At 40.5% G+C, this 27841-nt stretch overlaps 1 protein-coding gene across 1 annotated transcript in view; it reads right to left on the bottom strand.

The window, feature by feature from the left end:
• The window catches only part of LOC309584633 (transportin-1-like), a 150201-nt gene that overhangs the window by 24658 nt on the left and 97702 nt on the right, over positions 1 to 27841 (bottom strand). The window contains exons 7-16 of the mRNA XM_082300768.1: positions 23497 to 23578; positions 22657 to 22779; positions 17443 to 17561; positions 11424 to 11484; positions 10583 to 10751; positions 4938 to 5090; positions 3572 to 3797; positions 2455 to 2626; positions 957 to 1043; positions 104 to 211 (exon numbers count right to left, since the gene is read on the bottom strand). Coding sequence (XP_082156894.1) covers positions 104 to 211; positions 957 to 1043; positions 2455 to 2626; positions 3572 to 3797; positions 4938 to 5090; positions 10583 to 10751; positions 11424 to 11484; positions 17443 to 17561; positions 22657 to 22779; positions 23497 to 23578 — 1300 coding nt within the window. The remainder of the gene's footprint in view (positions 1 to 103; positions 212 to 956; positions 1044 to 2454; positions 2627 to 3571; positions 3798 to 4937; positions 5091 to 10582; positions 10752 to 11423; positions 11485 to 17442; positions 17562 to 22656; positions 22780 to 23496; positions 23579 to 27841) is intronic.

Here is a 27841-nt window from a genome sequence, read left to right as displayed (position 1 = left end):
TAAATATTCAATAGTTAATACTACAAATCTCCCTGCAAACCCCTAACTTTACATTGGTTTAAGGAGATACTCTGAAAACATTGGAATAGCAATAGAAAAATACCATGGCTTGTGCAAGAGTCTTCTGCACCAGATTTACACAACGCTGGTACACAGGCTCACAGTACGGAAGAAATCCAGATTGCAAGGCAGTAGCAACTGACGACAGGCACTGGAATAAAATAAAGAAGAAAAAAAAAAGCGAGAGACACTAACTTCCCTCACCTCTCCCAAGTACCTTTTACTTGTGTGAAGTAAATTAAAAGCATTTTAAGCATACCCACGAGTAACTGTTTAAGTAAAAACAACCTGGAAAGGTAGTACCAATTAGCTGAGGCAACCATCAGCTAATTGTACTCTCTCCTACGTATGTCAGTTGCGAAAATTTCTCAGGAGCAGCATCTTCTTTGAGGTGCCAAGACAGTTCATATGAAGACAATTACTATAATTCAGCTAGCATTTACACTAAACTTCACTATCCTGACAATGTACAAGCCCTAATATTACCCAAGAGTTATGAAACTAATTTCTCTAGAAGTGTTTTCCTCCTTCACACTTGGAAAGTACAGAGAACAGACTACATTGCCTGGTTCATACCTTCAGCCTGTCGATAATTGTTTTAATGAAGGGAAAGCAAGAAGAGAGAGAAGACATGAACAACAGGGATGGAACAAGTTTTTAAAAACAAAGAATCCCCAAAAAACCAATCAAGAATGGCAGGAAAAAAATCTAAAATATTTCTACTAAACTTAATAACATTTCCTCAGTTAAAAAAATTTCTTACTATTGTCATAATATTTTCTCCATAATGGGAAATACCTAACACTGACAGCATTTATAGTCACACTTCCTAGTAGGAACATCCTTAGTAAAAGAAGTAATTCCCAAAAGACACATATTCAAATTTTAACATTTACCTCTAATAAAGGGAAGAGATCTTTATCTTCATCCTTCAACATGTTCCACTTCTGGATTAATGGCGGCATTAGCATCTGAATATATTCCTTTTTAAAATGAAAATGCATCAGCTACTGAAACAATTGCATACTAGTTTATTTAAAAGCTAGAAAATTTATATATTCTACTTTTTCAGGAAAAAAATTATATACTGTAATTCAGCCATTGTTAAAATATATAGAAGTAGTTGAATATTAAAATTTATGTCTTAAGATTTTTTGCTGAGGCACATAAATACCTTTGCAAAACAAATCTTTTCCTCCAGGTTTGGCTTCAGTCTAGCAACTTTTAATAGCTGCCTGGGTTGTTACATATCTATAGGATTGACTCAGGGGCTACAACAAATGTTTTTACCAGCAATGCAATCTGGCTATGCATCTGGCACCTGCTTTTCTCAATCATCTTCCATTGCCCTGATGCTACAACCCTATCCCCAGAAGTTCCTGAAACCTCTTCCTCATTCAGCTACTCATCCATGAAGAAAGTAATTTTCTATCCCTCCAGAAATGCGCATTTACCAATTCTGTATAAAATGTTGCATCTTCCCTACCACTGCTGTCACAGTCACAAGGACATTAAGCAAGGCATCCATGTAGTACTGATGCTCCCAGAAAGTATCCAAAGAGACAACAGATGCTGCCAGCTAATGCTATGTCCAAAGGTACAATATTCTAAGTGACTGAAGAAAGTCCCACCATTACCAGGAGCTCCCATTTAGCTTCCTCCTGGTGCTGTCAAAAGTCAAGCTGGCCAGGGCCAGTGAGAGATTGGAAAAGATGCCCTTTGATAGTGTGGAGTCTTGAATGGCAAGTAAAATGCCATGGCAACAACCCAAATTGTTTATTCTAGTTTGTCTATGTCATGTGAAGCACTATAGAGAAATAAACCAAATTTCAACAGCCATCATAAGATGCATGTGACATGTATGTATATCCTATTAATGAACATGTACACTATAAAAATCCCACTACATTTGCCTGTGCTCTCTGTGCTTTACTCAGAGGATTCTGCATTTTTAGATATAAAATGCACATCTATCCCACTCTCGGATAAAGCAATTTCTAATGATGATGTGTTTCAATGCATTGGAAAGACACTCAGAGCAGTTTAGCTATACTGAAAGTGGTTACAAACAACAAAAAAAGTCATTAGAAATTAGCAAACACATTCCACCAATTTCTTTCATATCTATATTGATATATATATATCTCCTTTGAGCTGAAAAATTCTGAGAGCAAGGAAAAAAAGTCACAATAATGAGAAGCACATTTTGCAAGCCACCAAATGCACAATTATTTATTTAAAATGGGGAATATTTGTGTAGTGTGACAATTACATACAGTCTATGTATATTACATGTAAATTATTATTATTGAATCCGGTATTTTTGTTTTATAACATATAAAGCACATTACAAAAACCACTCAACCAGTTTTTCAATATATGATGAGTACTCACAGGTTTATTTAGATGATGTCCTACAGAATCTGCTAGAGTTCCTATAGCATCATAAAGAATGAGCAGGTTTTTATGCTGGTATTTACTAAATGCGAAGACCAAAGTGTCAAGTATATATGCAAGATAAGGAACAAGCTCTGTACAAGCCTCCTCTTCAAGAGTAGCAAAGGCACTGAATGACAAAAAAACCCACCCCAAATAGTTTAGTCAGTATCTTGTAAAAAACAAAACAAGACCACCCCAAAATGCCCCACACTACCCATTCCTGTTTAAACATAGAACTGTGTTTAGTCTTTAAATTCATCCAAGTTATGTTTTCAAAATGGTATTATTGAGACAAACTCAATCTATTTTGATTGAACACAAAGATTCAGCTCTTAAACTGTGATGAGCAAAATTTAAAAATATTCCGGTAAAAACCTTTTATGTATACATGTTACAGATCTAATCCTGCTTTATGAAGAAACTTTCTAGGCAGTCTGCTGTGTACTCCTGCCCCACACAAACTGACATGTAAAAGCTTTATTTGCTGAGCTTCCTGCACAAGTGGTATACCCATTCCATTAATGGTATGTCAATTCTTCTTTTCTTTTTTTTTTTTTTTTTAATATTGGCAGACAAGGGACAGAAGGGAATCTTACCTCCAAGGATCTCCTTTCAAGAAAAAGGGAATATCCCATGAAATAATTGTAACCCAAAATTTTTGGTAACCCTGAGCTAAATATAAACACTGCTAATGCAATGATAGGATAGTTTTCCAGTATTGACCTTGCTCATAGGCCTATAAAAGCCAGATTTCTGGTCAATAAAACTTCAAATATTGAAAATAAACAGGTGTGATATACAGACAATTTCTTTTACTGCAATAGATTGTTTAATTTGTTTTTCATATATTCTAAAAAGAAACTGGACAAGAGAAAGATAAATTATCAATTTTTGTTTTACTACAACTCAGTTGTGACGATTTCAGAAGCTGAACCCACCCCAATTTAAAAGGAAAAAAAAATACATTAAGAGCTAGAAATGGAGTTATAGATTAATCAGTTAAGGCATTAAAATATTTTCCCATGAAAAAGCAGTGTCATGGATAGTACTTTTTGTTTAAGCTTTGGCTCACCTGCAGGCAGCTTCTTGTACTCTCTTGTTGCTATCCAGAATGCGCTTTAGCAACTCAGTCATTAATGGCTTCAAGTATGTGTCTGGGGGTTGACTAACTACCCAGTGTGCATAGCGACTAAGAGTCCAGCAAGTGATGGAACGCACAAGAGCCTTTTTATTAGAAAGGCACTGAATAAGGTGAGGGATCAGCTCAGGAAGATATGGAATCATACCCTGCATGCAGCCTAGAAAGAAAAATATAGCTATTACAGTATGAGAATTAGAAAACATAATAGAACTTTTTGTTATTTCCTAGAAGGGATATATTTTCATCCTCTATCATGTAGTAATACATTTTAGCAATATATGAAGCAAGTCTACCTAATTTATGTTAAATCCTAAAAAGAAATCACACCATAAACAGTAATTAAAAACCCCAATTGAATTTATATTCATTCCAACTACATTTCTACTTCAGTGCTTCCCCAATCCCCATAAATTCTGCTTTATTAAATGGAGTATAGCAAGAACATCGAAACAAAATTGGTTTACAAAGCTTGGAAGTCTTATGCCAGTCTACTCAGTGACCAAGACGACAAGTAGAGAAAGATTAGGCCTTGATAACTAATCATCATATCATTAAAAAAGATTTCTTAAAAAATATAATTTTCTTCTTGTTTTCTCCTACTGTAACACAAATACGGACCAACAATAAAAGCTGCACACTTCGAGTCAGCAAGGGCAGTAATACATTGAGATTTGCAAGAAGTACTTTTACCTTGCTTGACTTGAAATCAAAACACACAAAAATGATTTCCAGCAACAAAGAAAATATATGTTCGCTAGGCACTGTAAGAATAGATAGATAATCCAGGCATGGACCCAAACATATTCCTTCAATTTGCAAAATGGACTGAGATTATGGATATACAGGCAAAGAGCCAAGACTGTAAGTAAATACAAAGAAATGGAAGTTAACATATTTAAATCAGAGAGCCATCCACAAAAAGCAGCTCAGGGCACTGAAGTCATGGGACTTGTCTTCTCCATTTCTGAAAACACTGAATGAAATGTAAATATTCCAGTTGTATCAAATCAAGGTAGTATTTCATGAGAGACCAACAAATATATGCTACAGAGTTAAGAAAAGGAGGAATAAAAGAAATTATCTAAGTTATTTAAGTCTCAAAAAAATGCACAGATTTGAAAATGAAAAGTTAAGCAAGTAACTGCAGTCATCAACTAGTAGATGTAGAGATTAATCACTAAAAAATAACAGCTAAGGATGTATACTTGCTTGCACAACTAAATTCACCTAGAAGGGATCCCAGAGCTGCTTTAGAACCAATAAAAATTCCGTAACCTGATATGCACTGTTGCCTTACCTTCAGCAATTGCTCCAAGAACAAGGATACCAGATTCTTTAACTACCCATTCGGGGTGGAAAAGCAATTCCTTCAAAAGGGGCAAGATGTGTGGCAGAAGTTCATCACGAAATACATTAGCCAGGACATCTAGAGCAGCAGCAGAACATTTCCCTGTGGGGAATTAACAATGTTAATCTTTTTATTATACAAGCAGTCATAGATAGACAGTATGATCCTCAGTTTAACTTGGAGCTGCTAGGGTATCAGGAGGAAAGATACTTTAATTTCATTACAATACACAGGGATCGATTGTTCTCTGGTACAAAGCCACAGCTTTTAGAGAGCCATTTTTGCAGCATTTTTATAGCCACTAAAAGGACTTGTACATCAGGGATATTAAAACACTCACTGACAGGAGCCACACCATTATATTGCGACATTATACACACTACATAATTTCAGGATGGTGTAACACTACAAAAGAGGGAAGGTCTGTGACATGAATGCAACATACCAGAGAAATTAAGGAGAAAGGAGAAATAGCCAAAAAATACTAGCAAGTGATTAAAAAGAAAATGTTCAAACATGATCGGTCTCAAAGCAAAAAAACGGCAAAATCATCAATCCCTAGAGACTGAAAGAAATTTGCTGACCTCTGCTCTGAGTTTACTCCTAATTCCATGATGCACCTATACAAAGAACACTACCTCAAAATTTGTTTGAAAGTTTTTAATCTCATATTTTAGCACACAAAAGCTCTGTCCTGGGTTGCAGTGTATTCTATTACCATCCTCATGAGCTGTTGAAACCAGGTGGGGCAGTGTTTCCTTGCCTCCTCCCTCTGGACTATCTTCTGTTAATGGCCCATCAATGCCCGGCCCATGACTCATAGATAACTCCCTCCGGACTATCTTCTGTTAATGAGCCCATCAACGCCTGGCCTCATGACTCATCATCCCATTGTGAGATGCTCCACCCAGAGGGAGGAACCAAGCATTCCATCCTGGATATAATCTGAGATTCTGTGTTACAGCGGGGATTACTGTAACACGCCTATATCAAACCAGGAGTCCTGTGGAAAAGAAATATATATGGACAGATTCTTGGTAGATGTTTCAGAGATGTTTATTTCTCCAGCCGCATGGCCGGAGCTCTGCCGAGGAACCCTCACCGTCCGGACCCGAGGGTCCTCCCCGCGCAGGGAAACGCAAACCAACCAATGAGGAACGAGGCTGACCAGGGGCTTGGGAAACCCCGTGCCTCCCCTCAGGACCCCTCTCCCAGGGCTACATGGCAGGGGGAGGAGACCCCGACATTTCACCCGTTTTTTTTTAACAAAAGAGATGTAAAACTTAACATTGAAAACAACTGGATAAACATAACAAGAACAGTTTCAAAACAAAACAAGCCACCCTCCTGAGTCTTTAAATGTCCAAACAGATTCTCTGGAACATCTTAAGGCTGACAGAAGGGGGACAGGACTCTCTAAGCATGCTTTGTGGGGAAACTGAGGCAGGAGAGGGTTTAATTTCTTCCCACCCCCTTTTCATCCCCCACTTGGCATTGGAAAGGGATTTTTGGGGAAACAATTGGCAAAGGTATGGTTTTGTGAGGGAAACCATGGGTGAAAAAACAGATTGGGAATACACTGGGGGTAATACAACATAGGGTAAAAGGGAAAGGTGGGATTAGGAAAGGGAGACTGTAGGGGGGGCTTACAATGGAGATATTGTCTAACATGACTACGATTTTTTGCATATATACTGCCTTTTACAGGAACACCATCAGGCCCAGTGACCTGCGATGCTTGTAACCCTTTTTCTACTTTGTATAATTTTGAATTCCACCACCTCTCCATCTCCCAAGTTTGGGATGCATTTTTCGGGGTTATTCTTTTTAATAGCAGTTCTATGCACGAATATGTCTTGCTGGTTGTCACATCTCGTTATAAAACCATAATTTTGTTTAACATTATACCATTTTACTATTCCTAAAATCTTAGCTACAATGGTATTTTCCTTTTTCCGAGTTGCTGCTGTTTTCTGTCTCGCTGCGGCTTTGCTCTCTCTTTTGGTTGCTCTCGTGTTGGAATTGTTGGGGCCACTCGTGCCTGCGCGCTCTTCCCGGGGTCGCGTTCAGGGCCGCGCGGGCCAGGCTGGGCTGCGCCGCTTAGTTCTCCGTGCATCACCTCCTCTAGTCGCAGCTTCGCTGCCACTGCCAGGCGCTGCATCTCGGCCGGAGCCCCGAGCGATGACCCCCCCGCGCCCTGCTCCAGCACGTGTCTCGGCTGGGCGCGGCTCCACTCCACTGCCGCCAGCCACCGCCCGCACACCGCCCCTCTCAGCCGGGCGTTCACGGGGCTCGCTCCACCATGCGCTGCGCAGGGCTGGGTGGGCACTACTGGGTCATGCCGCTCTCGCCGCGCCTGGCTCCGCCACCAACACTGCGGCTCGCGTGGCTCCGCCCACGCATGGGTACTGCCTCGCTGCTGCTCGCAGAGCACTCGGTGCATGTGGCCGAGGCCGCACGGTCCCTGAGGCAGGCTTCCCTTCGCCAGGACACAGCTGACATTGCTCAACAGTCTCGGTAATTAAATAATATTCAAGAAAATATTCTTCCATCGGCATGTATTTTGACTCAAAAATTAACTGTGTCCAAACGGTGTTCCAAAAGTCTTTGGTAAGTATTAAATCCCAAGAAACATAGATAAAGTTCTTAAACAACCATGAAAGGAAATGTTTCAGTTCTTTTTGAGCTTGAATTAAGCTAAAATTTACAAATCGTTGTTCGAGAATAATTTTAAGATAAATGTCCATATGCGGCTCTGAAAGCCAAGAGTCTTCCCACAGTTCCTCCATAGTTTAGATATGGAATAGCAAAACAAAACCAAGAGGAGGAATCCAAAGTTTCTAGGGTTTACTCACACACATCAGTCGCTTAGGGATTGGGGATTGTTCTGCTCTCAATTCTCCACCGTTACAGCGGGGATTACTGTAACACGCCTATATCAAACCAGGAGTCCCGTGGAAAAGAAATATATATGGACAGATTCTTGGTAGATGTTTCAGAGATGTTTATTTCTCCAGCCGCATGGCCGGAGCTCTGCCGAGGAACCCTCACTGTCTGGACCCAAGGGTCCTTGCCCGCACAGGGAAACACAAACCAACCAATGGGGAACGAGGCTGACCAGGGGCTCGGGAAACCCCGTGCCTCCCCTCAGGGCCCCTCTCCCAGGGCTACATGGCAGGGGGAGGAGACCCTGACAATTCTGAACACCAGAGACAACCTTTCCACTGGATTCCCAGAGGACAGGAGCTACATAGCCACCACTGGACCTTCTGAGGAAGAGCAGGCCCTTTCTACAGGATCACTGCTTCAACAGAACCACATCCATCACTTCAGGGGGACTGCAGCTACCATTTTATCAGACTGCCACCACCACCCTGACTAACAGGGTGTCAGGTTGTATCCTGACTCTGTCAGTTTAACCCAGTGTTTTCTGCCTTTATTTTTTTAAATTTTATTTTGCTATTAAATTGTTATTCTGACTTGGTGTCTCCCACTAGTTTGTTTTCAAACTAGTACAAGCTCATAAAAGAACAGCTTCAAAACATGATTCAGAAATCCTTACTCTGGTTTTCTGCTGTGGGGCTGACGTCTAGAAAAATAATGCTAAGATGGATTTATAAAGAATGCTTGTATTACAGAATTTATACTGCATTTTTTCCTGCTTATTATGATCTCAGTTCCTTGATCCAACTGAAACAAAAGTATATACAGAACAGGTAATGAGGCAAAATATGTGTAGCAAATGTAACATGCAAAAATCCTAAACTGGATCTAACTGCTAGTGGGCCCAAACAAGACACAGATAACTTTTCAGTTGGGAGGTAGCAACTACTAGAATTGATAATAAATACAATTTTTTTTTCTACTCTGCTTCTAGATGATGTCCAACAGGTTTGAATAAAATCAAACATGAGTCCTCAACTCAGAGCAGATCTCCACTAAAAAACAATAATAAACACCACAGACTCCCCAAGACCAGCACCTGCTGCTTCAGCTTAGACTGTTTCAGCTTTCTACTAGAGGAAAAAAAGGTGGGCTCCCATATTTAGTTACCAGGTCTCATTAGTAACCAATGCTGCTGTCAGGCTGTGCTGACATTTCCTCTCCGTTCAAATTGGAAGTCAAATATAGAACACTGGATAAGAAATAGGGCACACAATTGTGAAATTCAGATAATCCAAATTCTCTCAACTACAGATGACATACATCAAAACAGATTTCTTAACTGTTCTGCTCTCTTTCCTAGCCAGCTTTAGTTTCCTCATCTTCCTAACCAGAACTGTGGACCACAGAGCACCCTCTGTCATTTCAGCTATGTTTTCCAGAAAATATTGATTTAATTTTGCAATCTCTATACACAATGACAACAAGAATAGCATTATGAATTTAAAACTATAAAAAATATACTTTACAAAGGAAAATATATTTGTGCTTTTTGTCTTCTAAATTAACAATAACAGTAGTATTAGTATTATTTTAAAATTTAGATATGTCTCAAAGTTGTTTGATCCATAAGCTTCAAGGCACATTCATCTGTACTACATCTGAACTACTGGTAATAGTGTTCAGTTGGAGAAGGAAAAAATTGAACACAAACCAGATTTAGAGGGAGGACTGAACTAAAAGAAAGCATTATTAAGCTAAGAATAATGTGTAAGATTGTATTGGATCTGGCTGAGCTGGAGTTCATTTCCCCATAGTAGCCCTCACAGTGCTGTACTTTGCATTGGTAGCTGGAATAATACACCAGTGTTTTGGTTACTGCTGAGCAGCACTGGCACAGCATCAGCACTGTCTCTCAAAATTCCATCCCCCATCAATAGGGTAGGGATGGGCAAGATCCTGGGAGGGGACACAACCAGGCCAGTTGACCCAAACTGACCAAAGGGTATTCCATACCATGTGATGTCAGCTCAGATATAAAAGCTAAGGAAGGGAGGAGGAAGGGGAGGCATTCATTATTTACAATGTTTGCCTTCTGGAGCAACCCCTACGAGTGCTGAAGCCCTGCTTCCTGGGAAGGGGCTGAACATTGCTCACTGATGGGAAGGAGAGAATAAACCTATTTTGTTTTCCTCTTTGTTTGTGTGCACATAAACTTTCACTTTTGCTTTAGAAAACTGCCTTATCTCAACCTACTAGTTGTTTTCCATCTTATTTTATCTCCCCTGTCCAGCTGGAAAAGGGAGTGATAGAGCGTCTTGGTGGGCACCTGGCATCCAGCGAAGGTCAACCCACAACAAAGATTTTTTTTTAATAAAGTAAACAGCAATACATGTCTTGTATTACCTTGTAGAATTAAAATTCAAAATCCAAAGCTTCTGTTGAATTGCCTCTAGTAGATGTTTGCAGCTCTATTGGCCATATTTAAAATAAGTTTACAGGTAGCTAGATTTTTCAATAGCTATATAGCCAAAACATCACCTGAAAGACTCCCCTTCTGCCCAAAACACCAATTATATCAGCAGATAGTTAGTTTTCTATTCAAAAGCAAAGCCTCAGTATTCCTATACAAAAACTCCTCTGTTTACTGTGGTTCTTGTATTATGCAAGTAGCTATATTTTAAAACATTTTACACATTACTTTGACATACTTAAATTCCAGTCAGAGATAGTATCATCATCATCAAGATCATTGTCATCATCATCATCATCTTCAATACGATCTTCTTCATGTGGCTGAGCTACTGTCCGTGAACGATGAAAACGAGGTCTTATGTCCTGTTCACTATCTGGAATAGCTTCATCTTCTTCAACATCCCCCTGTCAAAAAATGTTTTATCAGATAAACCAGTGCAACTATATTGCTCAAGGAAGTTAAGAACGTAGTGCAAATTTTAGTTCAATATTTTATAAATATGTGAAAGATTCGCATCCCACTTGTGCTGCCTAGCTAACTAAAAATGCCATTGTTCCTGCATTGTGATACAGTATTTACCAGAAAAATTTCAGGAAAACAGAAGCAACAGAGGTAATCTCGCAGAAAAGCACAAAGTACTCTTCTTGTTAAGAAATCACTCTTGATGGGAAGGAATTAGAAAGAAGAAGAGATAGAGAAATTCTAGTACACAGACACATTCTAAAATGTTGTGATGGAAAAAGCAGTGTAGTTCAAGCTAGAAGGGCATTAAAATTATTTCTGATAATTTCTTTATAGGCTGCTTTGCTGCAGTAATTCATGGGTAAAAGTATCCCAGCTCTGCCAAAATTGGGTGGAAGGGGAGAGGAGCAAAGCAGGAAAACCCACAGATTAATCTCCAACAAACATGGCAGCAGTCGCATTCAGTTTTTGGAACAGCACACCTTGCCCCAGAAAGCTAAATCTCCATTGAACAGATGGCAGACCAGATCTGGTCTACCAGCTCAACCATTCTGATATATGAGTCAGAAGCTAACCAGATATTCTTACTGAGTATAAAAGAAAGGAATGCTTACCTTTAACAGAATAATATCAATCTCTGAATATTTCATACCATTTACCAGCACAGGTATCAGTCTACAAAGAAATATTGATACATGTCAAGAAGGAAGACCCTGGTAACTACAGGCCTGTCAGTCTCACTTCAGCACCTGATAAAATGATGGGGAAAGTTATTCTGGGACTTATTGAAAAACACTTGAGTCATTGGTCACAGCCAGCACGGGTTCACGAGAGGGAAGTCCTGCTTAACCAACTTACTTTCCTTTTACAACAAGGTCACCCATCTAGCTGACAAAGGGACACCAGTGAGGATTTTTGGATTTTTAGCAAAGCTTTCAATATTGTCTCTCACAGTATTCTTCTGCACAAAATGTCCAGCACACAGCTAGAAAGGTTTATAATAGATTGGGTGAACAATTGGCTGACAGGTCGGGCTCAAAGGGTTATAGTAAATGGTGTCACATCAGGCTGGCAACTGGTTATCCGTGGATTCCCCCAGGTTCAATTTTAGGGCCAGTGCTCTTTAATGTTTTTATAAATGATCTGGAAGCAGGAAACAAATGTACATTAAGTAAGTTTGCTGATGATACTAAAGTAGGAGGAGCTGTGGACTCCCTGGAGGCAGAGAGGCCCTGCAGAGAGACTTAGACAAATAAGAAGGCTGGGCAATCACCAACCATATGGAGCTTAACAAAGAAAAGTGCCAGATTCTGCACCTGGGACTGGGCAACCCTGGATGTACAGAAAAACAGGAGAACAAGAGGCTAGAGAGCAGCACTGCAGAAAGGGACCTGGGGGTTCTGGTCAATGGCAAGTTGAATGTGAGTCAGCAGTGCCCTGGCAGCCAGGAGGGCCAACAGTGTCCTGGGGCACATCAGGCACAGCATCGCCAGCTGGGCAAGGGAGGCGACTGTTCTGCTCTGCTCTGCACTGGGGCAGCCTCACCTCGAGTGCTGTGTGCAGTTTTGGACACCACAACATAAGAAATATATAAAGCTATCAGAGAGCATCCAAAGAAGATGGTGAAGGGTCTTAAGGGCAAGACTTATGAGGAGTGGCTGAGGTCACTTGGTCTGTTCAGCTTGGAGAAGAGAAGGCTGAGGGGTGACCTCATCGCAATCTACAACTTCCTCAAGGGGGCCAGTGAAGGGGGAGGTGCTGATCTCCTCTGGTGACCAGCAATAGGACATGAGGAAATTGAATGCAGCCACATCAGGGCAAGTTCAGACTGGACATTAGGAAAAAGTTCTTCACTGAGAGGGTGGTCGAGTCACTGGAACAGGCTCCCTAGAGAAGTGGTTACAGCACCAAGCCTGACAAGAGTTCAAGGAGCATCTGGACAACACTCTTAGTCATATGATTTGGTGTTAGATAGTCCTGCAAGCAGCAGGGAGTTGGACTTGATGATCCTTATGGGTCCCTTCCAACTCAAGAGATACTATGATTCTATGTCAAAATAACACATAAATAAAGCAAGCTGTTTTTCAGTTAGCTGGTCCATAATTTTGGCTGTAACCACACTCCCCCCCCCCCCCCCAACAACAACAATAAAAAACCAAACAAAAAACCCCAGACAAAAACTTAGCCTGATAACAAGTCAGTACCTTAACCATACTCCATTTCATGAGTTTCATTAATACTTTGTAATCTGAAAAAGTGTTAATTTCTAACTAGATGTAGCCAGATGGCACAACTGAGTTTTACACTTTAAAAATAGGATATTCTTCCACATGATGAAATCTATTTTGAAGTACCTTTCAGAAATTAAGTCAAAAGCTTTTCATTAAGAATTCACACCTCCAAAACATGCTTGATAAACAAGTTATTACGTTGGCTCTCATGTATACTATTTGTCACTTTACTTACCTGTGGTTGAAAACTCTTACCTCACTACTCTTAAGGATGGAAGTCTAACTACATCGAGCTCTCCTATCCTTTTATGATTACTTCAAGTATCACTCCTTAAGACAAGTCCCTGGCATTGCAGAGATCTTGACATAAGTCATTAGTCTATATTAGAACTTTACTTAGTTATTAAACTGGTTATGGCCATGGGTCTCCAATGGTATTGATGTATGGCAAAAACAAAGTACTAGGGAAAAAAAGTCAAGTATTTCACATATAAACATATTTGTTACAAAAATAAATCCATAAAAATAAATATATGTATTACATGCCAAATCGAGCTAATACTGAAATCACCATGGACTGACCAAGCACCAGCAACAGACTCAGTCTCTCTATATTCTGCAGTTGAGGAGTATTGTTTCTGAAGGTATTCAAGCCAGCAATAATAGTCATGCATCTCAATGGCAATATGAACTAAACAAAAATTTCCCTCAAATTACAACTGGAACATGGCATTAACCTGTGTATAGGCACAGAGGCAAGAGGCGACCACACCACTGCTCTGTGGAGCAAGAGAGATTGATTTTAGTCATGGGGGCATTGTGGTGGTGCATCCCCCCCATCCTTGGGCCTGCCCTACGACCTCAGAAGCTCTGGACAAGTCTTGACCAAACCAGCTGAGCGGTGAAGCATCCCTTGACCGTACCAGTTGGGCACTGAAGCGTCTCTGACTGTGCTAGGAGCTCTTGCATGATATAGGTGGGAACAACATTGACCATAGCAGGAACATCATCTGCCTGACCAAAGTGAAGAACAAGGATAAGCAGTTATCCTTGTTAGCCTTGGTAAATAATTTACCTGATTCATAGCCCAAGTGAAGTGGTACCATTGTTACAAAACCTTTTTAAAATTAATCACAGCTCAAGTGGAACGGTACCATTGTTACTGGACTTTCTAGAAAAAAAGCCCGGTAGTTACCGACTTGGGTCAGTGAGGCCCTTTGAGCTCTCCTGGACTGCAGTGGGCTGAGTCAGCACCTCCCTCTGAGTGGGGCCTCTCAGAGCTCCCAAACCCTCAAGTTTGTGATACTCGAAGGACCATCGCTGACGATGAGGCCTAGGCTGATATTTCCCCCCCCCCATCTCCATGCTCCTCCAGGTGCAACCCTTGCCTGTTGGGAAACGCAAAGGGAATTGACGCATTTCACTGAACCCAAGGGGAATTTTCTATAGGTACATTTACACACATAGAAATAGGTGCACACATGGGTTTACCTGTGCATGTGCAAATTGATCATGGTATGAATGTTTTTATAGTGAATCTATAATTAAGTCACTGCTATAACTGTAATAAATCCTACTGAATCACTTTTTAAATGTTAAATTAGTCAATGATTAAGTGCTGCTAAAGCCTTCTGCACCCTTATCTTTTGTATCCATATCCTTTGCACCCTTACCCCCGTTTGCATTCCCAGTCTCCATGCAAATCATTCTAAATTGATTCTAATCCAATTTTCCTATGTATGCTTCATCTATGTAGTAATAGAGTGAGTCTTGTGTTGGGGTTTTAGTTTAGTCCTAGTTTTTTTCCTGTTAAAGGAATTTTTTCCCATATGCATGTTGCTAGGGGACAAATGGCTATGCTTAAGAGAAGACAAAAGACCTGGCTACTCTTTTGTTTCACCTGGGTGTGGGGTCAGTTCGCTCTCTGCGTTTGGAGAGAGAAGCTGCAGAGAAAGGAGCTGCTGGTTCTTTTTCTTCAGCCGTTTTTCTTTTCTGCTGGAAACAATGCCGGGATCCCAAAGCTGTTTTCCCTGCTCTGATGGAGGCTGGGCTGTGGCCGCCCTGCCCCGCTGCTGCTTCGAGCATTTGCTACGCTGTAGCCGTGCTTGCCCTGCCTGCCCGACCTCCGGGGGGTTCCCCGTTTGGATATATCTCGTCTGTCCTCTGGGATCTGTGCTCATCCCTGCCGTTCCAGCCTGCCGTTCCAGCCTGCTGTTCCCGAGAGTCCAGCCGGACACCAGGATCGGCTGCCCAGGGGTTTGTGAAGCCTTTGTTCCATCGTTCCCGGGATCCCAGGGCACCAGTGCCGCGTGCTCCCCGAGCTCGCTCTGGAGCGCCCCCTGCAGCCGCGGGGGAACCATCGCACCTGCCTTGCTCACTGGGAGCCGCCAGCGCCCCTGCCGGCTGCGAGCGGAACTGCACCCCAGGGGAAAGGGCCTGACAGCCGAGAAGGCTGGGACTGGGTTTGTGATTGTTTGCTGTTACTGCCATAGTTATTGTTGTTTTGTTTGACTGGTTATATATATAATAGTAAAGAACTGTTTTTCCTATTTTCCCACATCTTTGCCTAAAAGCCCTTGATTTCAAAATTATAATAACTCGGAGGGAAAGGGGTTACATCTGCCATTCCAAGGGGGGCTTCTGCCTTCCTTAGCAGACACCTGTCTTTCAAACCAAGACACCTTGCCATCGAACTCTGCAAAGTCACACTTTCACAAATACATATTAAAACTTGCTTTTTGCCAATACCTTTGATGGTGACTCTGAGCAGCTGAAACCACTTGTTCGCAACAATTACCTTTTGAACTTTCAATGAAAGAATAGTAAGTATTCAGATTAACACTCATTACTTGGCATTTCTGCAGCATACTTCATGAAGTATGCAGGAGGTATATATTTTATAAAAAACCTACAGGAGCAAAATGGAACAAGATATTAAACAAATCAATTGTTAGAAGACTTTGTCCTGCTTAATCTAATATAAAAAAATCAAGGTTCTCATCCAGTATTGTCAAATTTATATAGCTCCCTAATTAAAAAGACTCACCAACAAACAAGTTGCTTTTAACAAATATGACATTGAAAGATAAGATATGTAATGTTACTCTTACCTCTTTTACTAGAAATTTAAAAGCTCCTTAAAAAAACCCAAAAACCAAGGATGAAGCTGTTGCAATGTCAATGTTCATGTAGGACAGAAGAGGTTTACAATTTATACTGAGAAGGTGACTAGTATTAATATGTGTGTTGGGAAGGAGGTAGGTAGAATCAAGAACTGTGCTATCATTCTTTTGTATTTTGAGCTATAAGAGTAGGATTTAAGTAAAAACATTTTAAAACTCAAAAATGATTTTTCATAACGTCGGTTCTTCTGTTTTTAATTCTTATTCCTGTACTGCTACAGCAGCTGCTTTAATCTAAATTCTGTTTTCTAAATGCTTATGTGTAGTGGTTTATTATTATGAAAACTGAAATTTGGAAAGCCCCTCCCTTTTTTTTTAAATTGCATTACATCTAAAATGGTCATTTTGGCTGAAACTAATGCATCTCTTCTCTCAACACTTTCACTGGAAGAGCAGAATCACAGACAGAACTGCTTTAGTGTTTTCAAAAACCTTCCATGCATATATCAAAAATTGGGTCTCCATTTACTGGGAACACTGAAGAATTTGTTTCCTATTGAAAAAGTCTTTAGTCTGGAAATAAGTTATTAGCACTGTTGAAGACATGCAGATGTTTAAATCTCAAACATGGGTATTCAATTCCTGTTCAATCAAGGATCTAAATTTTAAGGCTTAGGATAACTTTTTGAAACTTACAAAAAAGTTTTTGAAGCTTAAAAAAACTACTGTCAGTCTGAAGAACCATGAAAAACACATTATACATGCTTTCAAGCTTAAATTGCCGTGGCAATTGATATGAAATTGATTCCTAAATCTAAATGATCTTGTAATTTTTTTATGTTCTTCATAAAGATGAGGAACCCCTGTCATGACTATGCACATAGAAGCATTGCACAGAAATGCTCACAATAGCAGTTGTCAAGAAAACATGTTCATGGTACACCGGATATTATAGGTAACATCACATGGAGATGTTTGTTTAAGCCTAAGCACGTTAGTATACCTTTGCATCCATCTGATACTTAACAGGATGTTAAGCTTGAAATAAAGCACCAGTGACACAGTTTAGGTTGCCTCGAGACAAGTCTAAAATCCTCAAAAGTCTTTTCAGTGACCTCTGTGATACAGCCATTTTTAATATGCACAAGAACTAGCTACAAGAAACTCCTCCCAAGCAATACAGCAAGCTAGATAGTCTCCAAAAGAGTAACCAGGAAAAAGTTAACTGAAGTTTAAGGATGACTATTTCAAAATAACTAGTTCTAATTCTTAATACTTACTTAGCAAGATGCCGACATAACACATCTTTACAAATTGGCTGTTCAGCCAAAGTCAGCCAAAACTCGCAAGCCTCCAAAGCAACATTTTCATCTTGATCCTGGGTCCTTTGAAGCATATACTACACAAAAAAAACCACAATCTTGTATAAGTTTTAAGTGAAGAAGCTATCAACATTGCAAAGTGTGTTTGCAAAAATAAACTATGCTCCCAGAGTAATTTTGGTTTTTTTGGGGTGATGGGACGAAACAGGTATAAAGGACTACTAAAGGCTATAATGAGAATAAGCCAAGAGACTTATTTCTCAGTGCTAGATGATTCAGATTCTAAGTTTTTTCCCAGTTTAAGTGAGAACATTATTACCAAGAAACTATAGACAGACACCCAAGATAATAAACAGTTTCCTGAGAATAGTGGGGGGATTTAAAAATTATTTTACCACTCCCCCCCTTCTCCTTTTGAATAAAAGAGTACAACTACACACTTAGTAAGATGGAAATACTTTTTATATCCAGTACCATAAAAAAGATTCTCTTTCAAATATTGATTTTCTGACAGGATGTACTTTAGTAGAATCCATAACAGGGGAAAAAAATGTCTCACTTTTTTCTAGTATGAATGGTAATTCAAAGATTCAGTGTCAAATCTTTAAGCTTGCTGTTAAAATTTAAACCCCCTTAAACAAAAAATAATCAAATACCTGCATAAGCAGAAAGGCTAAATATACCACGGCTACATCAGTTTCTTGTACATGACTGCCAAAGCAATTTAGAGAGAGTGCTTGCAACTTCCAAAACAGTAATTCCTGCATTCTTCCATGCCAGCCCTTTATTTCTGAAACAGTTGGTTCTTCCACTCATTTTAGAAGCCTCATGGAAGTCCATGCAGCTACCTTTCCTCACACATTGATTTAAAATGAAGAAAAGAAATTCTCCTTCAGAATATCATTTTGTTCTCAAAATTAAATAGAATGGGGCAACCTATATTATCCTTATGCATTTCAGGGATGCAAAATTTGCAACAAACATATCCCTTCCTACAGAACTGCATTCCTACAGGGCTGCATCCAAAGAAGCATGGCCAGCAGGTGGAGAGAGGGGATTCTCCCCTTCTACTCCGCTCTCCTGAGACCTCACCTGGAGAACTGTGTCCAGCACTGGGGTCTCCAACACAAGAAAGACGTGGGCCTGTTGGAGCAAGCCCAGGGGAGGCCACAAAGATGCTCAGAGGGCTGGAGCCCCTCTTCTATAAAGACAGGCAGAGAGAGTTGGGGCTGTTCGACCTAGAGAAGTAAAGGATTCAAGACCTTCTAGCACCTTCCAGTACTTATAGGGGCTCCAAGAGAGCTGAAGAGGGACTTTGTAAAAAGGCATAGAGTGATAGGAACAGGGGAATGGTATTATGCTGAAGGAGGGTAGGTTTAGATTAGATATTTGGAAGAAATTCTTTACTGTGAGGGTGGTGAGACACTGGGGCAGGTTGCCCTGAGAGGTTGTGGACCCCTCTCCCCATTTCTGGCAGTGTTCAAGACCAGGCTGGATGGGGCTCCAAGTAACCTGGTCTAGTGGAAGGTGTTCTTGCCCACGTGGGGGAGGTTGCAACTAGATGATTTTTAAGGTCCCTTCCAATCCAAACCATTCTGTGATTCTATGAAGTGCACTAAATCGCAAGTGTCTCCTAAAAGGTCATTATTGTGATTAAGAACTGATGGCAACAAAAATACTGCTCTATTTTGAGTTATGAACAGATTACAGCTTGAAAAATTTGAAAAATGTCCTATCCATTGCAAGCAACTAATGCAACTGAAGTGATTTGGCATTTTTCCCCAGAGGGCTTGAAAATCAACACTTTTGTTGTATCCAGTTAATTGTCACAAAGACAAAACCTTAATGACAAAAAGTAATGTCTGTTTGAAGGGTCTCCTCACACTGTCATTTCCTTTTTAAGCATGTATTATAATATATGCTCCATGAAGTTAGATAGCAGTAGATTGAAAGGGCTACTTACACTCAGTGGTACAAGACAGCCATATACACAGCCTGGAAATCATAGAATGGTTTGGGTTGGAAAGGACCTTAAAGATTATCTAGTTCCAACCCACTGCCATGGACAGAAACACCTTTCACTAGACCAGGTTGCTCAAAGCCCCATCTAACCTGGCCTTGAACACTTCCAGGGATGGGGCAGCCACAACATTGCTGGGCAACCTGTGCCAGGGCCTCACAACCCTCACATGGAAGAATTTCTTCCTAATATTCGATCTAACCCTGCTCTCTAACAGTTTTAAACCATTGCCCCTTGTCCTGTCACTACACTCCCTGATAGAATCCTTCCCCATATTTCTTGTAGGCCCCCATGGTAAAAACAGTGATACTAGTAGCAAAGCAAATTATGGGAAGAGTATTTGAAGGCTGTTAGGTTTTTTTAGTATTCTTGTGCCATACTTTAATGAGTACTTTTAATGATAAGAAATTCTAGTGACTTTAGGCAATGGAAATAGTTGCTTTATAATAAAAAAAATACAAAATAGCATAGGAACATTATTCAGAACTGGTTTGCATATTCTAACAGTGTTGTGTTAGTCATGCTATGTCAAACCATCAAGAAAAGAATGATGCACAACGCATTAAGAAAAATCCTTTGAGCAGTAAAAGACATCTATCTGAAAGCAACAGTATTCAGACAATCTTATTTCTTTAGCAACAAGCTGAGTTTCTGTGTTATAACTTCATACTATCAACACCATTCAAGTAATCTCATTATGCATTGTAAAATAAAAAGTCAGGACTTCTATTAAAAAAGATCTTAGGCACCATGTGCCTGGCTAAATATGCTCTATGAGCATACAAGTGCAATCTAATAACTGAAATCTATTAGGTCAGTCTACTTCTGATATATCCTGTTGTCATGTTCTCAAAGGAAGGAGAAAAAAAACCCACAGAAAAATACATATCTGCTTCTGCTCACCTGGAAGTACATGCTCAAAAAACCCACTGAAATTCAAATTTAACCATCCCTGTTCCTCCAGGAACTCGGCAAAACAGTTAATATTAAACCTGTCTGGTTTAAAAGCATGACACTGGCCAAGATCTGTCTTAGAATCACTACTGAATCATTAATATTCTTAACTACTTTAAAATTAATTCTCCATAAGCATAAAAAACCCTATCATGTGGATACAAGTTTCTCTCTTTTTAAGAATTCCTTCAGTTAGAGCAGCCACCATTAGAAGCATTCAGCTTCGAGGTATTCAAGCTTCAAAAGGGCAAAACCAGACTCATGTGAATGAAAAATAGTCAGTTCTCAGATATTACATTTTCACATATCAATATGTATGTATACAGAACTGGGCAAATCAATAACAGTACACAGTAGTCCCAAAACTGGGGGGGGAATTCTAAACTTTGTTATAGAAAAAAAATTCACTACTGCTGTCTTTTGTAGACAAGATACCTAGTAATAGTTTTCCAAAAAAATAAGGGATACAATGTGAATACAATCTTGGATCTTTTGGTTACTGACATCATTTCTACCTGCAAAGTCCAAAAGTTCCTTACTGATTTGTTTGCTGACAACCCCAAGTTGTGTGGTGAGGTTGACACAATGGAGAGAAGAGATGCCATCCAGAGGTACCTGGATGGGCTTGAGAGGTGGGTCTGTATGAACCTCATGGAATTCAACAAGGCCAAGTGCAAGGTCCTGCACCTGGGTCGGGGCAATCCCAAGCACAAGTACAGGCTGGGCAGAGAATGGATTGAGAGCAACTCTGCCGAGAAGGACTTGGGGGTGGTGGTTGATGAGAAGCTCAACATGAGCCGGCAATCTGTGCTCGCAGCCCAGAAACTAACCACGTCCTGGGCTGCATCAAAGCAGCGTGGCCAGCAGGTCAAGGGAGGGGATTCTCCTCCTCTACTCCACTCTTGTGAGACCCCACCTGGAGTACTGCATACAGTTCTGGGGCCCCCCTACATAAGGAGGATGTGGAACTGCTGGAGCAAGTCCAGCAGAGGCCACAAAAATGCCCAGGGGGCTGGAGCACCTCTGCCATGAAGACAGACTGAGAGAGTTGGGGGTGTTCAGCCTGTTTCCAGTTCAGAAATCTGTTCAGAAAAGAAGGCAGATCGTAGAGCACCTTCCAGTAATGGAAGAGGGGTTGGAACTAGATGATCTTTAAGGTTCCTTCCAACCCAAACCATGCTAGGATTCTATGATTGCAGGAGGGTGAAGAGTCAGAGAAGTTATCACTTGTTGACAATATAATGTCCAAAGCTTTATTGTCTCTCTCTCTCCAAAAAAAAAACCCCAAACCAGACCAAGCAAAAGAAAAAAAACCTATCTCAAGTACCAACAATGCCTACTTGTCCTGTGTTAGATGAGAAGATATGTGCCAGGCTTGGTGTCATGGAATTCCAGACAACACTAGACAGATGCTACAAGTCACCTCAGTTTTATGCCTCTCTAATACCTTTGTCCAGAAGCAAAAAAAACCAAACCACCTGCTTCATATTGTCTGGACTTAGCACTTATGGAATTTGACACTGGGTTATGACCTATTTGTTCATATATGTGCGTGACAAAGATTCTGATCTTTGCTCTATTTCCAGTCTAGCAAGTAGCGTATGTAAAGGCTACCTAGAAACTGCCAGTATTTCCCAGAAACATGGAAATTACAACTCAGTTGAGCAAACAAGTACCAGTTGATTAGTCGTCTGGTAGGCAAGTCTGCACTAAACTAGCATAACCAAGGAACTATCCAAGGACACCAACCTATAAAATTGAATGCAATGGCAGGCAGCTTTGTTAGTAGCTCAAAGAGCATCTCAGATATTTAAAATTACATTCCTTATCCTTGCTGTGGCAAAAGATCCAAAAAAGGTGACAGCTTCTATGTGTAAACTGTAACAGTATCGGCACCAGAACTAAGATTTTTAACATGATCTCACTTGTGGTCAGGCAATGCTTGGCTGCTCCATGGTATAGCTGATCCTGGCCATTTCAGGATTGATTAAGTTAAGAATGAACAACTGCCATATGCACTGTCAAATACAATGTCATGTTGGCAATTAGCTAAAAAGAAACTTTTGCAACCTCAATCTTGAAGGAAAACAAAGAGTAGGCAAGCACAAAAGTAACATACCTATTCTGATGTATGCTTTTAATTTGCTATTATTTCTGCAATCCCAAACATGTTTCAGCATACAATCTGGGAAACTCACCTCAACTATACTAATCATATGAGGAAGCAGGCGATCCATTCGAACTTCCAGCAACATTACCAGAGCACGACAAACATTTTTGCGTACTTCAGGCTCTTCATCACCAGCCAGTGCAAAAAGATTCTGTTGGAAAGTAATACCAGTTGAAAAGCCTCAATTCATCTAGTTCAATTTGTATTAAAATTTACATTATTGGCAAACTAAAGTATGCAAACATGTACTTTTGTACCATCCCACCCCACACCTCAGAAAACTCTATTATTTCCTAAAGACATATGGTTTAGCAAATGAACTCTTCTGACTTTCAATGTGTATTGTTACCCAGTGTTTTGGTCATGTGTACATTAGACACAAGAACATTATTCCCCGAATTTTTTTCCCTAAACATTAATGAAGTTCTGAAGCTAGAAAATGCCTTCAGTACATAACAGCAGCAAATAAAATACTCTGGTTAAACCAAAATATCATCCTTCTAATCCACATTCAGTAATAGTATTCAGAGAGATCCATAATCTAGACTCAGTGACATGGTGATCCCTGTACTGAACTCTCCATCACAGGTAAGTGACAGACTGCTGCCAGTACCCCAATGCAAGAAGAGTTTCCTGTATTTATGAAAGGAAGCATTTTCAAAATACTAATTTCTTGGGCTGGGAGAGTGCTTAGACTAATTTGAGCATAAACATGCAGAATGAATTTTAACCCATGGGGATTGAAGCTAAGAATGGGAAGCCATCAATGTGGAGTTTAGGGGTAGTGGTGGTTGTAAAACATTATTCAAAGCTCTTGATAAATTAGATATGTTATTTGACTTACCCCTCCAACCAAAAATGCACTCACCTCAATAAAAGAATCTATGTGCAACATAAGAGCTTGAGTTCTGCTGATGATAAATTGATTGACACACGCAACAGCATGAGACCTACAAATGGAATAGTTAAAATATATGTTTTTCACGTCTTAAACATTTTCTAAACTGTACATAGGCATCAAAAACATTAGGAAGCAAATCACACTGTCCAAGAATCTTCTGGAGGTGTAGTGGTTTGGTCTAAAATACTCATTACTGTTTATCTTCTGTGAGATAAGAATTAGGAGAAACGCAAAGCAGGCACCAAACTTGAAAGAATATAAAGAAGTTTATTAACAGACCTAAAAGAAGGGAAAAAAAAATTATAGCACCTTCAGAACTCTCCTCCTCCTCCCACCTTCCTACCTTCTCCCACTGACAATGTAAAAAGACAACCCTTAAGATGTTCAGTCTGTTTACCACTTCCATAATAACCTTGTTCAGTCCATTTAGAAAGTCTCTTCTTGCTCATGCTATGAAAACAGTATCACAACGAGACAGTCGCCCACTTCCAAATATTGTTCAGTCCATTTAGGAAGAGGAGTCTCTCTGCTTGCGATGTGAGTCCCTTCCCCCGACTTGCAGCTTTTCCCGCAACTGCTTTCGAGGGTCCACTCTTGAAGTTTTTTGGGGTACAGTTTTAGGTTGAGCCATTCAGAAACAAAACCAGAGGCCCTTCTCCTTCCCTGGGAGCAAAGGGTCTTCATCATCTTCATCGTTAGGACTATCTCTGGGAGAATCTCTAGGAACTGAGGTTTCTCCTTTCCCATTTGGAGCAAAAGTCCTCATCTGGTCCATCTCTCCCTGTCCAAACTTCTCATGAAATTACAGCTGCATCAGCATCTGCCTATCTCAGCGCAGGTGCTTTTGCTTACAAGCTGAACACTCCACCCCCCATATCTTCATGAAATTACAACGGGATACTCTGATATATCATAGTTTCACAACAGAATTTCAGCTTTAAGCATCTCCTCTCTCTCTTCCCTCAGGGTTTCAGCTCTTCACAGCAATAAAAGGGTTAATCTCACCTCGGCCTTGCAGCTTTGCAGCTGGAATGTTGAATTTTTCTTATCGAAGTGGAGAGGGGGGAGAGCCAAGCCGCTCTGGCTGCCCACGGCAAGGCAGTGGGGGGGGTTCCATGGCTGGAACAGGTCCATGGCTCCAGGATGGCCGTGGCCCAGCCCGGCCTGGCCCAAGCAGGGCCTGGCCAGGCCCGCTGGCCCCCACACGGGGCCCACAGCCACCTGTCCCAGCACCGGAAACGAGAGAGAGCTGGGGGGGGAAGTCTGTCTATTCTTGTGTATCACAGAGGCGGTCACAACTTTAAGTGGCTTAGAGAATTGTCCATATTCAAACTGGCCAGCTGATAGGTTCTATCAGGTCCCAGAGGAAACTGTAAGCACCCCTTAGCAAGGACATCCCTTCTGGGACTATGCTTGCTAACCTATGACAGGAGGCAAGAGGGAAAAAATCTGAACATCTATATTGTTACCAATAAAAATTACTAAACCACATTTTTAAGTACTACCTTATACTCCAATATATCTAATAAATAATTTTAAATTAAGTATTCAGTAAATAAAAACCATAGCAGGATGACTATACCTGGCACATTTGTTCCAAACAGTATGTAAGGATGCTCTTTTTCAGTATATTATGATTATCAATTTTCTCTGATATTGTTGCCAGATGAAGAACCATTTGCACCTGGTGAGCTAACACAATGCTTATTCTTCAAAAACCACTGGCCTATGGAACCACACAATGCTTTTCTGTACGAAGAACTGAAAAGCAGCCAGCCCAGCTATGCCAACTTTTACCAGTTAACCGGGCGGTGAGGTATGACTTTGGGGTCGCTGACCACCAGGGACCACCAAAAAGAAACCTAGGACAGAAGAACGCATGTGTAAAGGAGAGGGAAAATGTTAATGACTTCAGGGAAATGATTATAATATGTATGTTTCTTCTGGGAAAGCCTATGTATATGTATGTAAAATATAGTATATAAACAGGACCTCTTTCTGTACTTGGGATGCACATATTTTGGAGAAGATATTCCCCCGTGCATCCAGCTGAATAAAGAATGCCTGTTTCTTAATGCTACATTGGTGTTAAGGAGTTTTATTTTCACCAATTTTTGGTAACAATATTAACCATTCCATACAAGTCAACATGGTGAAATTTTAGCATGCCCTTCATTGCTAAGTATCCAACTGCCTTTGCAAGATTTTTAGCATCTAACGAGACCAATATGCATCAGTAATATAGTTGTAGCTTAGAACAAATACACACTTGCATTAGGATACATAATAAAACACTTGTGGTAGAAACACTAAAAGTGAAGAGCTGATTCTTCTATTCCATTTCATGCAAAACCATTGCCTACAAGTCTTTTTCATTCTCAGAGACACAAAAGCCAAATTATATAAGTAAAGGCACAAGATAAAGCTACCTTTAAGACTCTGAAGATCCATTCAAGTATTTTTACTAACACAACTCCAAATATCTAGTCTCTTCAGACATTTCTTGGAAGAGAGTCTCATAAAACAGTGTTCAAAAGTTGTCTCTTCACAGATTTAAATACTGATAATATTTAAACGCTTCTAAGTACTAATGGTATTTTACTGACACAACTAATATTCTTCATACTTCAGTACTATGTACTGAAATCAGGCCACAAGTCAGCAGATGATCTGCTTTAAAGTTGAAACTGGTTTACCTATCTCAAAGCAAAAGCTTATCTTTCTACAAGTGCCAGTTCATGCTTTGTTATATATTTTTCTTAGTGTGCATCTATTTTAGGTGAGTTTCTAAATTTTATTTAAATCCTATCAAGATATATTCCTAGTTATACTCTTCTTTTTACTCTTCACCATCTATACTACTGCTGGCAATAATTGAGCCCTCAAAGTTGTAGAACCTTTCAATATAATTTTCAGAAGAGTCCAAAAACACATATCAGAGAATCACACAGAATGACTGAGGTTGGAAGGGACCTCTGTAGATCATCTGCTCAAGTAGTGCCACCTACAGCTGGTTGCACAGGACCACATCACAATGGTGTGAGAGACTGGAAGGATTGCTGGCTTGAAACATTTCAGGTGCATGTGTGGAGGAAGGGGCAGGTTTGGCCTTGCTTTGGTGAGACAATGCCCTGCTCTGCACACCCACACCCCCCCCCCCCCGGGCCTGTATCCCAGCCCCTGCAGGGGCCACCAATCACTGGCACACTGGAGGCAATGCTCCACACCCCGCCTCTGAAGCCCCAATCTAGCCCCAGAGTGGTCAGATGACCGGAAGTCCCACCTGGGAGAAGGGCCCAGGAAAGCCAAAGGGTATTCAACCCAGGACATGAGGCAAGCATATGTCTTGACCCTACTTTCTCTTGGAATTTCTATCAGCTGAATACTGCTGGAACCAGGAGTGGTAGCTATACTTGTTCTTTTCTATATCTTTTCTGTCTGTCTCTCTCCTTCTTCTAATTCACTCTTCTTGGAGTTTGCTAAGTTGAATGGGCTGAGTTAATGCTTTGAAAAGTGTTTTATGTTGATTGAATGCCGCTCTAAACTTTTGCCAAAGTTCTCTGATTTTACAAAGTTGCCAGTAAAGTTTTTCGTTGTTTTGACCCCTTGAGAATATCTTGTCAGTATTTCTCCTGTACATCAAACTCAGAGTACATGAACAACTGTAAGCCCTTTTAAGAGTCTCATCAAGCATGTTTTCTGGGGCCTTACAGATTGCTTTTGAATATCTCCAAGGATGGGGGGACTCTACCACCTCTCTGGGTAATCTGTGCCAGTGCTTGGTCACTCTCACAGTAAAAAAAGTGCTTCCCAATGTTCAGAGGGAACCTCCTGTGTCTCATTCTGTGCCCATTGCCACATGTCCTGTCACTGGACACAACTGAAAAGAGCCTGGTTCTGTCTTCTTTGCACCCTCCCTTGGGGTATTTATACTCATGGGTGATGTCACCCCTGAGCCTCCTCTTCTCCAGGCTAAACAGTCCCAGTTTCAGTCTTTCCTCATAGGAGAGATGTGGGAGACAGAGGAGTAGAAACTCCTGCAATTAAAGGAGGCTTTGATTTACAACCCTGGAAGAGACTAGGTCTGGCTTAATTGACAGAGATTTATAGATCTTAAGCAAAAGGATTACAAGCCTGTGTTCCTATAGTTATAAGTAAAAATGTACACTGGGTGTTCTGGTGGAGGGTTTTAAATATAATAGTGTGATTTTATATAGTTTAAGTTAAGAATGTAGATGGTATGAGAGAGACATCTGTGTGTACGTGACATGAGAAGTTATTGGTCAAACCACAGCTGCATTGCAGTGAGAAG

Source organism: Coloeus monedula (assembly GCF_965178545.1).
Source record: "Coloeus monedula genome assembly, chromosome: W".
Lineage (NCBI taxonomy): Eukaryota > Metazoa > Chordata > Aves > Passeriformes > Corvidae > Coloeus > Coloeus monedula.
The sequence above is the reverse complement of the archived record's forward strand: the minus strand, read 5'-3'. Positions and strand labels throughout refer to the sequence as shown.